This window comes from Physeter macrocephalus, chromosome 18 (genome assembly GCF_002837175.3).
Source record: "Physeter macrocephalus isolate SW-GA chromosome 18, ASM283717v5, whole genome shotgun sequence".
Classification (NCBI taxonomy): Eukaryota; Metazoa; Chordata; class Mammalia; order Artiodactyla; family Physeteridae; genus Physeter; species Physeter macrocephalus.
The window spans coordinates 48,960,184-48,972,758 of NC_041231.1; the positions used below are offsets into that span (position 1 = coordinate 48,960,184).

At 53.1% G+C, this 12,575-nt stretch overlaps 1 protein-coding gene across 1 annotated transcript in view; it reads right to left on the reverse strand.

Annotated features, from left to right (window-relative positions):
- Positions 1–12,575, reverse strand: part of VIPR1 (vasoactive intestinal peptide receptor 1) — a 32,262-nt gene that overhangs the window by 16,080 nt on the left and 3,607 nt on the right. Inside the window, exons 2-3 of the mRNA XM_055079559.1 lie at positions 5,351–5,459; positions 1,223–1,330 (exon numbers count right to left, since the gene is read on the reverse strand). Of these exons, the coding sequence (XP_054935534.1) occupies positions 1,223–1,330; positions 5,351–5,417 (175 nt within the window). The 5' untranslated portion in view covers positions 5,418–5,459. The remainder of the gene's footprint in view (positions 1–1,222; positions 1,331–5,350; positions 5,460–12,575) is intronic.

Consider the following 12,575-nt stretch of genomic DNA (forward strand, 5'->3'; position numbering starts at 1 on the left):
TCCCACCCCAGCCCTGCTCCTCCCTCTGCCTTCCCCCGGCTCATCAAACCCATACCTGAGCGGGGCACACTCGAGTCCTATCCAGGCTCCACTGCACCTTCCCGCTTCACTCCTCTGCCCTGCTCTCCACCCGAGGCCAAACCATCATCATCTCTTGTCTGCCTTGGGATTCGTACTCCTAGAATCCTCTCTTTTCACAGAAACCAGTTCTCAGTTAAAAACCCGGACTGGACTGTTTCCGTCACCTGCTTAACCCCTGCAGTGGCTTCTCAGTGAACTTAGGAAAAGCCCAAGTCCTGTCAGTCCTCAAGGCCTGCGTGGTCTGGCCTCTGCCCGCCTATCTCTTTCCTTTCCTCCCTCCCCTGGGCTCACTGCTCTAGCCACACTGGCCTCCACTGAGTTTCCTCAGGGCTCATTCCATGGGCTGTTGATCCTCTGAGCGATCCCCCCGCCAGAATCTTTGCGGCTCTTTCCCAGCCCAGGTCTTCAGACCGCAGCTGCAGTATCACCTCCTCGGAGAGGTCGCCATGACGCCTGCCTTAGGTTGTTTCCCTCTCTTCTCTCTCCCAGCACCGCTTATCACTTATAATACATGCATTTGTTTTCTTGCTAAACGCCTCTCCAGCTAGAACGTGAGCTCCCCGAGGACAGAGCATTTTATCCCTGTCTCTCACTGTGCTTGTCTAGCTCAGTGCCAGTCAAGATAGTAGGTGCTGAATGAACATTCACTGAATGAAAGGATGACTTACTGTGTCATCTTTAATTACTGGTAGCAAGACAGCCCACTTCCTAAAGAGGTTCCCGCTTTTCTTTTCTGCCTTATATGTGAACATTCACTTAAGCAGAACATGACAAGGTGTGTAAGAAAGGTCAGTTTTGCAAAGTCTGAAAGGTCACTGCCTCCGAGAAGTGAAAGATTGATGGCCAGCCCAAAACAATGGGAACATGGCAGCCATAACTATCAGTCAATCAGTTATCAATTGCTGAGGAAATATTTAGTGAGACCTTCCTACATGCTTATCTTTCTGTGAAGAGCTAATCGAATCCCATGAGTCCTTCAGAGAACTAATGTCAGTGCAACCTCTTCCAGGAAGCCGCCCCTGATTGCTCCAGCCTCTTTGAGCACCTCCTTTGCCTTCTCACTTCCTTGAGAGGTGAGTCCCCACTCCAGCCGGCTCTACTCCTGCCACCAAGCTCCTGTCCTTCAACACAGGTTTCTTACCTTGAATGGGGGAGAAGAGTTTAAAGATGAGAGGGCAGGCCAAGACGACCACCTGGCCCCGAGGGGTGGCTGGCCAGCAGGTGAGGTTGTCCCACATCTTGCTGCAGCCTGTGGGGTGAAGGCAGAGGACACATGGGTCAGCGTGGCCACCAGGTGCCTCCAGCCTTGGGGCCTGAGCCCACAGGCACCACCCACTCTTTTCCTCCTCCTCCAGGCTCCCACCTTGAGGAGCCTCCAGTCTGAGAGGGGAGGCACAGCCCTGCCCAGGCTGTACAGGAAAGGGGGAGAAGGAGGCATAAGTACAGCCCCATGGTCCTTGGTGAGAGACAGAGCGCCCCCTGTGTGTTTCAAACAGTGGTGGGGTTTTGTTTGTTGCAGAGACTAGGGGGGCCTTCCCCATCACTCAATGGGCAGGCGACAGGGATGCCAGGCAGGTATCCTGCATGGTCCTGCGCAGCGATGAATTGTGTAGCGTTTGGGACTTTCAAATGAGTTGCTGGGCGTTTGCATAGATGAAAACCTTTCGTAATGACCAGGGCCCAGACTCTTCCTCCATTTTACATATAAACACAAGGTACTTATTGTACGGGTTTGACAATACGAGTTTTCCAGGAATGCAACTTGCCAAGTAAAGGAAGAGAAGACTGGGCTTCGTTGTGCTCTAAGAGTTGTTCTCACTAAGAGCTGTTCAATGTTTTGGAAAATCACCTACGACAATGCTGCCGTGAACCTGGGTCGGTGATGCAACCAGCATATATATCAATCTATGTTTAAAGCTCTCACATTCCCAGAATTTATATTTATAGGTACAACCTTTAGACTATGTCTTCTTATCTTTTGGTGTGATTGTGCTAGAATGTACACATAGTGTTCCAGCACACATAGTATTTTATTATGTGTCTTTATTTTTGTTTTACGTTATAACTAGAACATCATTAAAAAAACTGTGTGTCCTAAATTTCAGTTTATAATAGTAAGGGAGGCATTAGAAAATATTTGTTGTAAAAAGGAGCTGTTGGGTATGATAGGGTGATGGGTATATTGGGATTTAGCTAGTTCTTGAGGAGTCTTCATAAAACTCACATACAACACAGATGCCTCCAACCCAGTCACACTGTGAATTGTGACAGGGGTGGTGATTAGGGAGTGAGTTTGGAGAAAGCCCTGCATCGCAGGCTGAGCTCTCCACTGTGTACCTATTAGCCTTGAAGGCCTGGCTGGTGATGGAAGCACAGACTCCCTAGGGGTCTCTAGGGGTCCACTTTAATAGGCAGATGCAAATGCCACGGTTTTGCCTGTTCAGGGTTTGGGTCCCCTGAGGAACAAGGACTCCTCTGGATGCCGTCCCCGGAGGGAGGTTTAATTGTCTCTTTGCAACCCTGCCAGTCCCATAGATTTACTCAGGAAACCCAACCCCTGAGCTAAAGTCAACTCCAGCTGGGCCAAACCCAGCCCAGCCCAGGTCCGAAGGTTCACAAGTTCCCAAGAAGGGGGCCTGGGAAGAGGAGGTGGAGGGACATCCCCACTTGGGGAAGAGGCTCCGGCCTCTGAATGCTAAAGTGGGCTGACAGCGGGGAGGGGTGCCTTCTGGGGCTGCGGTAGCCAAGGTGGCACCTGCAGCTGAAGGCTGAGAATGCCTGGATCTCCGTGGCCTGGTCAGAGTGCACAGCCTCCCTGCCTTGGGGACCTCATCCGCTACCACTCATCCTTTCCTGAGTCTTCTGTGGCCTCACTCTGGCTCCCAGTCTCTCCTCCATTCCCGTGCCAGCATCTCTGGAGGCCATGTAGCTGCTCTTCAGGCCAGTCAAATCCTGCTAGTGATTTAAGACCCTGTTCATAATATCATCAGCAAACATTTATGTAGCCTTTATATATGGGAGACACTGTTCTACCCTCTTTACATAAATAACTTACTTAACTCCCTCCCATTTTACAGATGAGCAACTGAGGCACAGAGCAATTAGGTAACTAGCCCCAGGTCAGGTCGCTGGCAAGGGGGACACCCTGTTCACACGCTCCATCTCCAGCAAACCTCTTGCACTCTGCCTGGTCTGAAGGGCTCAGTGCCATTTCCAGGAATTTTGCATGGCTGGACTGTGTATAGCCCTGACAATGCTGGGCACAGCCTGTCTTGCAGGCCAGCTGTTGTGTCTGGGTCCTTGCCAGGCTTCAGGCTCTCTGGATCTCCAGCGGCGGTCCAGATCAGGAGTGGATTAAGAGCTGGGTCTCTGGCCCTGAGTTCAGCTTCACCAGAAGTGGCAAAGAGGGGAGGGAGGCTGGGCTCTGCCCTCAGGGCGGCCACGCTTGGCCTCAAGGAATCTTAGCACCACCAGGGCTGGGCTGTGAACTGTGCTGGGGTGCAGGCCAGCAGGCAGCGGGGGAGCCAGGGAAGAGGGGCCGGTAGGGGGCACGTGGTCAGGGAGGCGTCCTGCTGGAGACAGCAGGGTCGGGAAGCTGAGAGGGGGTGACAGGCATGAAAATGCTGGGCGCCTGGAGGGCCTGTGGTTGTGAGCTGGGCCTGGGAGTATTCCCTGTGCTTCTGGCCCAGGGAGGCCACTCAGGTCCCCCCGCACACATCATCAGGCCCACAGAGACCCAGGGCCCAGGCTGGCTGAGCATGCCCACTGGGGGCTGCCACCTCAATAGGAAAGAAAGCCCAGGCTGGGGTGGGGGATGGCGAGGCAGGGGGTTGCCTCTGCTTGTCGTTTTATAGACGTGTGTGCACAGAGAGACACACACACTGACAAGCACTCCCAGGCACACACACTCACAAACACGCACGCAGATATACATACATGTACACTTACTTGGACGTGGAAAAACAAGACCCAAGCAAACACAGGCACAGAGAGACACACGCAACTCACAGACTCACATGTACAGACATGACTGAGTGTGCCACAGACACACACACACACACACACACACACACACACACAGAGCACACCAGGCAGACACATCCAGGCAGGTCCAGGCTTACACAGACACATGCCTCCAACACACAAAGACTCTCAGAGTCAGTCACGGAGCTACACACCCCAGAGGCACAGCCATAGCCCTAGACAGACAGGGGCCAGGAGCACACAGCTGGATGTGCGTGAACATGCACAGAGCCTCTCACAAGGTCATGGGCAGACTCACCGCCCACAGACCCATACATGCCCTTCTCTGGATCTCGGGCCAGGTGCCTGGTGACAGGGTGTTGGCACCTGCCATGCACCCCGTGCCAGCGATGACCTCATTGAGATCACGAGGGTGGCCTGCCCTTGGGGCCTAGGAGGTGCTATAGTGGGGCCTATAGTCTGGGGTCTGGGCCTCTCTGGGCTGTGCATGATCCCGGATCCCACTGTGGAGCCTTTCCGAGGCCTGTCTGCAGCCTGGTCCTGCCTCCCTGCCCTGGCGGGGGGGGGGTTGGGGCATAGGCAGCAGGCAGGTCCGGCCACCCCTCTACCCAGGCCGCAGCCTCAGGGCCCTGGGAGACAAGGGGCCGTCCCTCCTTGCGAGCTGGGAGAGGCAGAGGCCATCTGTGATGCTATACACACACTCACTGTCTCTACAGGAGGCAGAGAGCCTGGGTGGCAGGGCCTAGGAGGAGGGGCCCAGGATGGGGTGCATAACTGCCAGCCTCAGTGAGATGGGGGCACTGGGGAGCCAGGAAGAAAGATGCTCCCTGCTCCTGAGCCGGTGCTAGGTAACTGTAAGCTCGGCCTCGGGGAGGCGACCTCTGGGAGGGAGGCCCAGAGCTGGTCTGGGCTCCCCAATGCTCCAGCCCTCCCCCTCCCTCACAGGGAGCCTTGAACTCCATAGCCACTCCGCCCCTGCCACGGGCAGTAGGCCTCGGCGCCTCCCAACTTCCCAGCCTCTCTGCTTCTCCCAATCCTGCCCACCCTTCTGAGTCTGGCTCAGGCTGCAACTTTTGAAGGAAGCCATCTACTTCCTTCCGTTCTCACCCCAGAGCTGCTGAGCCAAACGCGGGGAGCACAGGATTGGGGAGTGAAGACCAGAGGGTGCGGCCATTTGATCTGATGGCTCTGCAGCTGGGCAGCCTCGACCTGAGAGTGGATCTGGGCTCACAGTGTGAGGGAGGGGGGCTCCTTGGGGGGTCTTTCTTGCCACTGGGGGCCTCACCTGTTGTTTCATTCTCCAGCTGGGCCTCCTTCAGGCACTGGTTGTGCTGTCCCTCGATCATCTGCATATAGTCACACACCTCCTGCTGCAGCCCGACTTCCCAGCCGCCCTGGGGAACAGAGACAGCGAGGGGGACCCGTCACCCTCATCCACAGCTTACTTGTCATCCACGGACTCCAGGAGCACGGCGCCAAGCAAGGCCCAGTCACCGGACTGATCCAAGTTCCAGACTAAACCCCAATCCTAACCCCAGACTGAATTCGACCTTAAACTGAAGCCTGACCCTGACCTAGATCTGACCCCAAACTCTTGTCCATTGTCCCCAAAGCGGGGTCTGCCTTGAGGGCCCTGTCATGGCCTCCTGGTAGCCCTAGCAGTACCATGGCTGTAACAACACTGTCTCTTTGTGGGTGGTACGGCTATGGACAGAGGTTAGAGGGCCTCTCCTTAGAGCCCAGAGCTGGCCCACTGGACTTTCCAGTTTGGGTTGGGAGCCCTCAGTCCCTGCTTCAGTCTCCATGGATGAGTGGGGCCCAGCAGGTGCCACCTCGTTATGAGTTCGACCCTGGCTTCCTGTTCTTGGAGCCAGGCCTGGGAGGGATCCAGTAGTCTGGCTGCATCTTCCAGCCTCTGTCCCCATTCTAGGAGCCTGTGCTCAGTCCCCCTGGGTCACCAGGCTGGGAAGGGAATTCTGGGCCTCCTTGGCCAGACCGCCCCCTGCCTCCTTAACTTCTGAATAATCCAAGCTCTATCAGATCTAATGAGGGTGAGTGAGTTCTCAGGAAGTACAAGAGGCCCCTTTAGGATGGCTGGAGGTAAGGAAAAGGGATGGGAAACCCCAAGCTTCTCCCCTCCCCTCCCCTGTGCCCCGGCCAGGGATTAGGGGTGAGATCTGACCTGTGTGCCAGGGAGACATTGGCATTGGGTCTGACATGTGAGTAGGGGTGATAGCTGCCCAGGAACAGCCAGAAAAAACAGGTCTTGGGAGCCACTGGGTGGGGAAGGTGGGTAAAGGCCTCCGTGAAGGAACCACTGGGCTGGTGGCAGCTTCTGCCTGTCTCTTTGGCTTTAGGGAAGTGGCTGCCACCTCACATCAGCTTCCTCATCTCTGCCCAGGGAGAAGAATGTCACAGTCCCAACAGGGCTGTGGGGAGAGGCCAGCAAGATTGCTCTAGAATCATAGTTTATCAGCGTCTCTTCCACTTGTCCCCCCTCACACTGCGACATGGTCTTCAACTCCCTGGACCTCAGTTTCCTGGTGGGCTAAATGGGCCTCAACCACCTCCCTTGCTGACCCAAAGGCTTCTTGCAGTAGGGCTGTGGGGAGAGCATAGGTATGGTGGGGTTCCCCTTACTTCCTTCTTTTAAGGGGGTCCCCGTCTGGCATTGTTCTAACCAAGTCAATCCCATTGTAAGCATGTGACCCCAAAGAGGGACCACACTCTTAAATCTCATATCTTCTCTTTTAAACAGTTATATGAACAAGCGTATCCTGCTCCATAATAGATCTGTGTTACTTTCCATATGCCAAGTTTTAAATGACTTTCCAGCTAATATCTTTACCCTAATTGGCTGGTAGAGTTAATGGTCCAAGAAGGAACCCACGTTCACTATGTGGCTTCCAGGCTCGTGGCACACGGGCGAGTGAGGTCTGGGTGCTGGGGTCACATGCTTCCCCTCCTGCCCAGAAGGGACGGAAATACTCACAGTGCTTTGTCTTAAGGGATCTGTGTCTGGCTCATGCTGCTGGGGCATGGGAAGAGGGGTGCCCAGAGGGATCCCAGAGGTGGCCTCTGGAAGAGGAACCCAGGGATTGGCCACCCCAGTTTGTGTCCCACCATTGGTCTCTCTTGTTTGCTTGGAGCACGTTTCTCTCCAAGGTAACTTCCCAGCTTATTGTCCTCCAGCAACAGGGTTTGTTCTGCCTTCTGGTTCTTCCCTAGCCTTGCCTGCTTCTCCTGACCGTTTTCAGCCACCATCACCCCACAACATGAAAGCAGAATGGGTAGTAGTAGACATCTGTGTTGCTGCCTTCTACCATCCTTTACCTTCCTCTGACGCCATGTCCTCATCTCTACCTGGGAAACCACGTCCTTTCCCACTCTTAGTCTATGGGGTTCTGATGAACCCTCTTCCAGGGGATCAATTATATGACCAGACTTAAGCCAGTCAAAGTGTTCCTGGCCATAGTCCCTGGCACATGGCCTAATTCAGGCTCCTCAGAGCCAGGAAGCTCATTCCTGGGACCTTGGATTAAGCAATTAGGCAAATGGATTTGTTCTTTCCCACTGGACTGGAAACCTCAAAGGACGCAGGGGCTAGAACTACTGCCACCACCTTGTTGCCAAGTATAGCACAATGATGAAGCCACACAGCTAAAGGAAGGATAAAGAGGTAGAGAAAAACTGGATCCTCTTGACATTGTCTGAGCCCCTGAACGCAGCCATGCCTGAAATCAGCCCTGCTTCCAGGAACATGACTCAATAACTTTCTGTATGGCTTAAGCCAGTTGAGTTTTCTGTCCTTGTAACCAAGAGTCCAGACTTGTGCTCCGAAGACAGGACAATGGATGCCCTCATTTGCTGAGCCCTCTTAAGCCTGGGCTATGGCCATGCTGTTTGCCGGGACACATTTATTTTCCGGTCACTGAGGGCAGCATAGGGCTCCTGGTGGCTTCTGCCTGCTACTTTCTGAGGGTGAAGGGGTGTGGGGTCACCTTCTCTAGGCAACTCTGCTCCCCCAGCAGCACAGCCACAGTGTCTCTCCTGAGAGGCAGTGTGTAGAGGAAGGGCAGGAGCCCTTGGGATAACCTGGGAGCCTGGGGGTATCTCTGAATAAAGTGAAGGTGGTCTAGAGCACAGGTCCCCAACCCTTGGGCCGCAGGGTTAAGAACCGGGCCACACAGCAGGAGGTGAGTGGCGGGCAAGCGAGTGGAGCTTCATCTGCCGCTCCCCGTTGCTTACATTACCACCTAAACCATCCCCCCATCACTTGCATTACTGCCTGAATCATCTCTGCCCCCCACCTCACCCTGTCCATGAAAAAATTGTCTTCCACGAAACCGGTCCCTGGTGCCAAAAATGTTGGGGACCACTGGTCTAGAGGATGAGTTCTGCTTTCACCACAGTTGGGTGCTGGGCCCCATCTGGAGAAGGGTAAAGGAAAGAGAGACCCAAAGAGGGACTGGAGGTCACTCAGCAATGCACATTTCCAGAGGGACCTAAGTCTCTGGCCACTGGTCTGGACTGCATCAATCCTTCTCCATGGCCTTGTCTTGGGCCATCTGGTCAACCATTGCCCTTTGGAGGACAGGGCCAAGACAGCTCTCTCTAGCCCTTATCACTGAGGAATTCAGGCAGACTATGGACTTCCTCTTCTACATACTTCCCTATTCTAAACATCCTCATTATCCCTCTAGACTCCGGACACACAAAATTAGAAAATTCCCAGCCAGATGTAGCCAAGTCTAATGGTCCCAGGGAAGGGTTCCAGGGGAGGATATAGCTGGTGTGTGGGGTTCACAGAGAATGAGCAGTAGTGGTGGGCCTTTGAGGTTGTGTAAGAGTTTGACAATTAGAGGTAGAGTAAGAACATTCCAGAAAGTAGGAGCAGTGTGTGCAGAAGCGTGGAGGCATGAAAATGCCTTATACATTCAAGGTTGCAAGAAGCCCGATGTGGTTGCAGCAAGGGGCGCTGGAGGCATCAGGAGACAAGTTGGGAGACGTAGGCAGGGGCCAGGCCTCATCAGTTCTGCCTGGACTAGTGTAGTAGCTTTCAGCCCCACCACCTGCAACCTGAGGGATCTTTGTAAAATGTGTATCCCCATCCTCGTTCTCCTGCATCAAATCTCTGATGGTCCTAGGAGTCAAAGCCCAGACATCAAAACTGGCATTCAAGACCCTTCCTAATCCCACCACTGCCTAGGTCTCCCAACTTGTCTCCTGCCACCTCATGTGGAGAGGAGGAAGCAGGCCTCAAAGTCAGTCTCACCTTGAAGTTGGTTTAAGATGAGAGTTTCAGGCCAGACTGGACCCCCAACGCCTTCTCTGTGATAGCAGTTCCTGAGCCCAAAAGAAGGGACTCAGGCAAAAGTGAAGAAGTCCATAGCATCCCTTCAATCCTGATCCTGTGTCTCCTGCCATTTTGTTGGCTGGATGTGGGAGGTGACTGACTGGGGGTTTGTAGGAGAGTCCTGAGTATCTGGCTGGGGGCGTGGATTAGCCAAGTCTTGTTAATTCCACTTGCCCCTTCCTTTCTATTCCCACTGTGAGGGGCTTGGGAGAGGCCCTGCTTCCTCTTCCTGACGTGAGGCTCCCTGAGATATAGGGCAAAGGCTGCGGTTCTGGGGGAAAGGGTGAAGATGCTGAGAGTTGTAGCTGTTAGATGCAAGGGCCTCAGAGAGACAAGGTGAGGCCAGCTCAGGTGTTGTGGGCCATACGCAACCCCCTCAAGGGAAGCTTGAGACCACAGCTACCGGTCTTGAATCAGAACCTCCAGCTTCATCCCAGGGCCAGAGAACTATGGCTGGAGAAGCCACGGGAGACAGAAGCAGGGCTGTGGGTGCGCATGAGTCCCTCTGAGGAGCAGCTAGTCTGTGAGAGGGGTCTAAAATGCAGCAGGCTGGAATAGGTGAGACAGGAGAAAGAACTTCCTGCCTGTAAATTACCAAGCACTGTGGGCCACCATGGATGATTTGTGCTTCTGAGGTTTGTCAAAGGAGGGCTCTTTTTTTTTTCCTGCTAGGGATGGTTGGAGCAAGCTGGGGAATGGGGAGTAGAGAGTGGGGGCTCGGGAGGGTCACATTTACCATTCTCCCATTACCATCCCGTATCCCACGATTTATTTAAGCTCCTCCCTGGCCCCCACTGAAATAAGGGGGCAACAAAGAGTCATGAGGGGAAACTGAGGACCCAGAGAGAAAGCAGTGTGATCAAAGGCACATAGGACTGCAACCCAGCTTCCCCCGCTGCCCCCTTCATTTTGGCTTTTGTGTTTGAATTGGTAAGGAGATGGAGATCTTGTAGCCGAGGAGGAGGTGAAGGGGAGAGGAGAGGAGTAAGAGGAGAAAAGAATGGGGGCAGACATAGGAAGGTAAGGTAAATCATGGGATCCAGCAGTCACAGAAAAGAGGAGAAACATGCTCCTGGCTTTGCAGAGGGCACTAAAAGAAGTTGAAATTATCATCTTAGTGGGAAGAGACACAAGGGAATCTTTTGGGCTGATGGGAATGTATAATAGCTTGATCTGGGTGGTGGCTACATAGGTGCACACGTGTGAGACAATTCCCTGAGCCATCACTTCAGATTTGTACACTTCAGTAATTAAAAACTGCCTCTAAAGTCCCAGGGCGTCATGTGACACGCCATAGCCACTTTGGAATAAGTAGCTCCTCTTATAAGACAGCAGAGCCTAGTTAAGTCCACAAGTTCTGGAATCATACCGTCTGCCACTTCCGGGCTGGGCGACCTTGGGCAAGTCACCTCACCTCATCTGTGAAATGAGGACAATGACAGCACCACCTACATCCAGGGTTGTGTTGGGTCACATGTAAGGGACACGAGGGGACTGCCAAGGGTTAGCAGTTGTTGCCAAAGCCCCAGCCCAGCCCAGCCCCTCATGCACAGCTGCCTTGCTGTCTATGCCCGGACCCAGCCTAGCGCCAGCCTGAATGCCCTCTGGAACCCCAGGCAGTCTGAATGTCCTGCCCACTGACAAGTGGCAGCAGTGCCCTCCAGAGGAAAGGTCTCATGCCTGGTTTTCCCCTACCCCCTACTGCAGTCTGATTTCTCTCCACCTCCCTGTATTTTCACATCCTTTTGCCAATAGTCCAAAGCCTCCTGTCTCTGCAAGTCCTGGGGAAGGCTGAGCTCTGGGGGGTAGGAGGGTGGAGTGAGAATTGGTGTTGGTGGCTGGGGGGTAAGAAAAAGAGGGAGACATAGGGCTTGGGATGCAGGCTTGGGTTTGGGGCAAGAAAGAACTTTCCTCAGCTTAGGGTGGTACCAGGGCAAGGGCTCTCATTATTAGGAGAATGCAAGCAAAGGCATTCAGCCTGGGGTTAAGCCTGGTCCCTCAAGAGGCCCTTCGTGCAAGGTTTACTGAGGGGCATGAAGCCTTACAGGCTTTCTTTGCAGAGGATCACCATGAGGATGACCAGCAAAGCCGGGGCGGCAGAGACTCAGGTTTAAATCCTCTGTCCTTTGAAAGTCATCCTGGGCACCACTGGGAAAAGACACTCAGTTTCAAACACGGTGTCTGTGGATGATGTCGATGTCGGGTCACCCGCAGAGAGCAGGGCACTGACACAAGGAGCCATGACTCCTCGATACGTTGGCTGGTGACCTCTTCTCCTCCTCTGATGACCCCCTGGGCAGGAAGAACTTGTTTTTAAGATGGTGGGAGGCACTTCCCGGGAGATATGGACCTTCACATCATGAACCACATGAGAGGAGGTGCATATAAGATTGGGCCCTGTCCAGTGAAGCCCAGCTTCCTGCCCACCCACCCTGCTCCAGGCCCCCTGCTCATCCCCTCACCCACCTGCCAGCTTGCTGTACAGTCCCATCATGGCACAGGCAGGAAAGGTCCTTGTAGTAGGTGCAACCCTCCCACCCTGATAATATCACCATTCATCTTGTGATGCTGGATTAAATGCTGCTGGGGGATATCTGAATATCGACTATTAAGGAATCCCTGTTAATTTTGTTAGGTGCGATAATGGTATCATAGTCACATAGGAAAAAATCCTTTGATTTTAGAGATGCATCTTAAAATAATTTGTTCTATGATGTCTATAATGTATTTAAAAATACTTCGGCCAAAAAAAGCAAATGATGCAAATATTAATGGTTAAAGGTGAATAATTTTCAAATCTAGAAATTGGGAGTGGACAAACACTGGAAATTCCTATACTGCCATTTTGCTGACATCACTCCAAGAAATGGGTATTTCCATGTTCATTATACTATTCACTCCACTTTAAAAAAAATGTTTGAAAATGTTTACAATAAAAGTTAAAAAAAACCCCATAATGTGATGGAAAGATTAAACTGTATTTCTTTTTCTTCTGAAATACATCTAAGGTATGTGGGAGAGTTTGCATGTATTGTACATTTTCCTGGGTGCAATGAGAACAGCTTTGTGTTGGGAAAGTCAGAGAGGGGAGGGCTGAGTCTGGGAGGATGAGAAGGAGAAGGGAGAAAGGGACAGGGTTCTGTCTAGTCCCCTG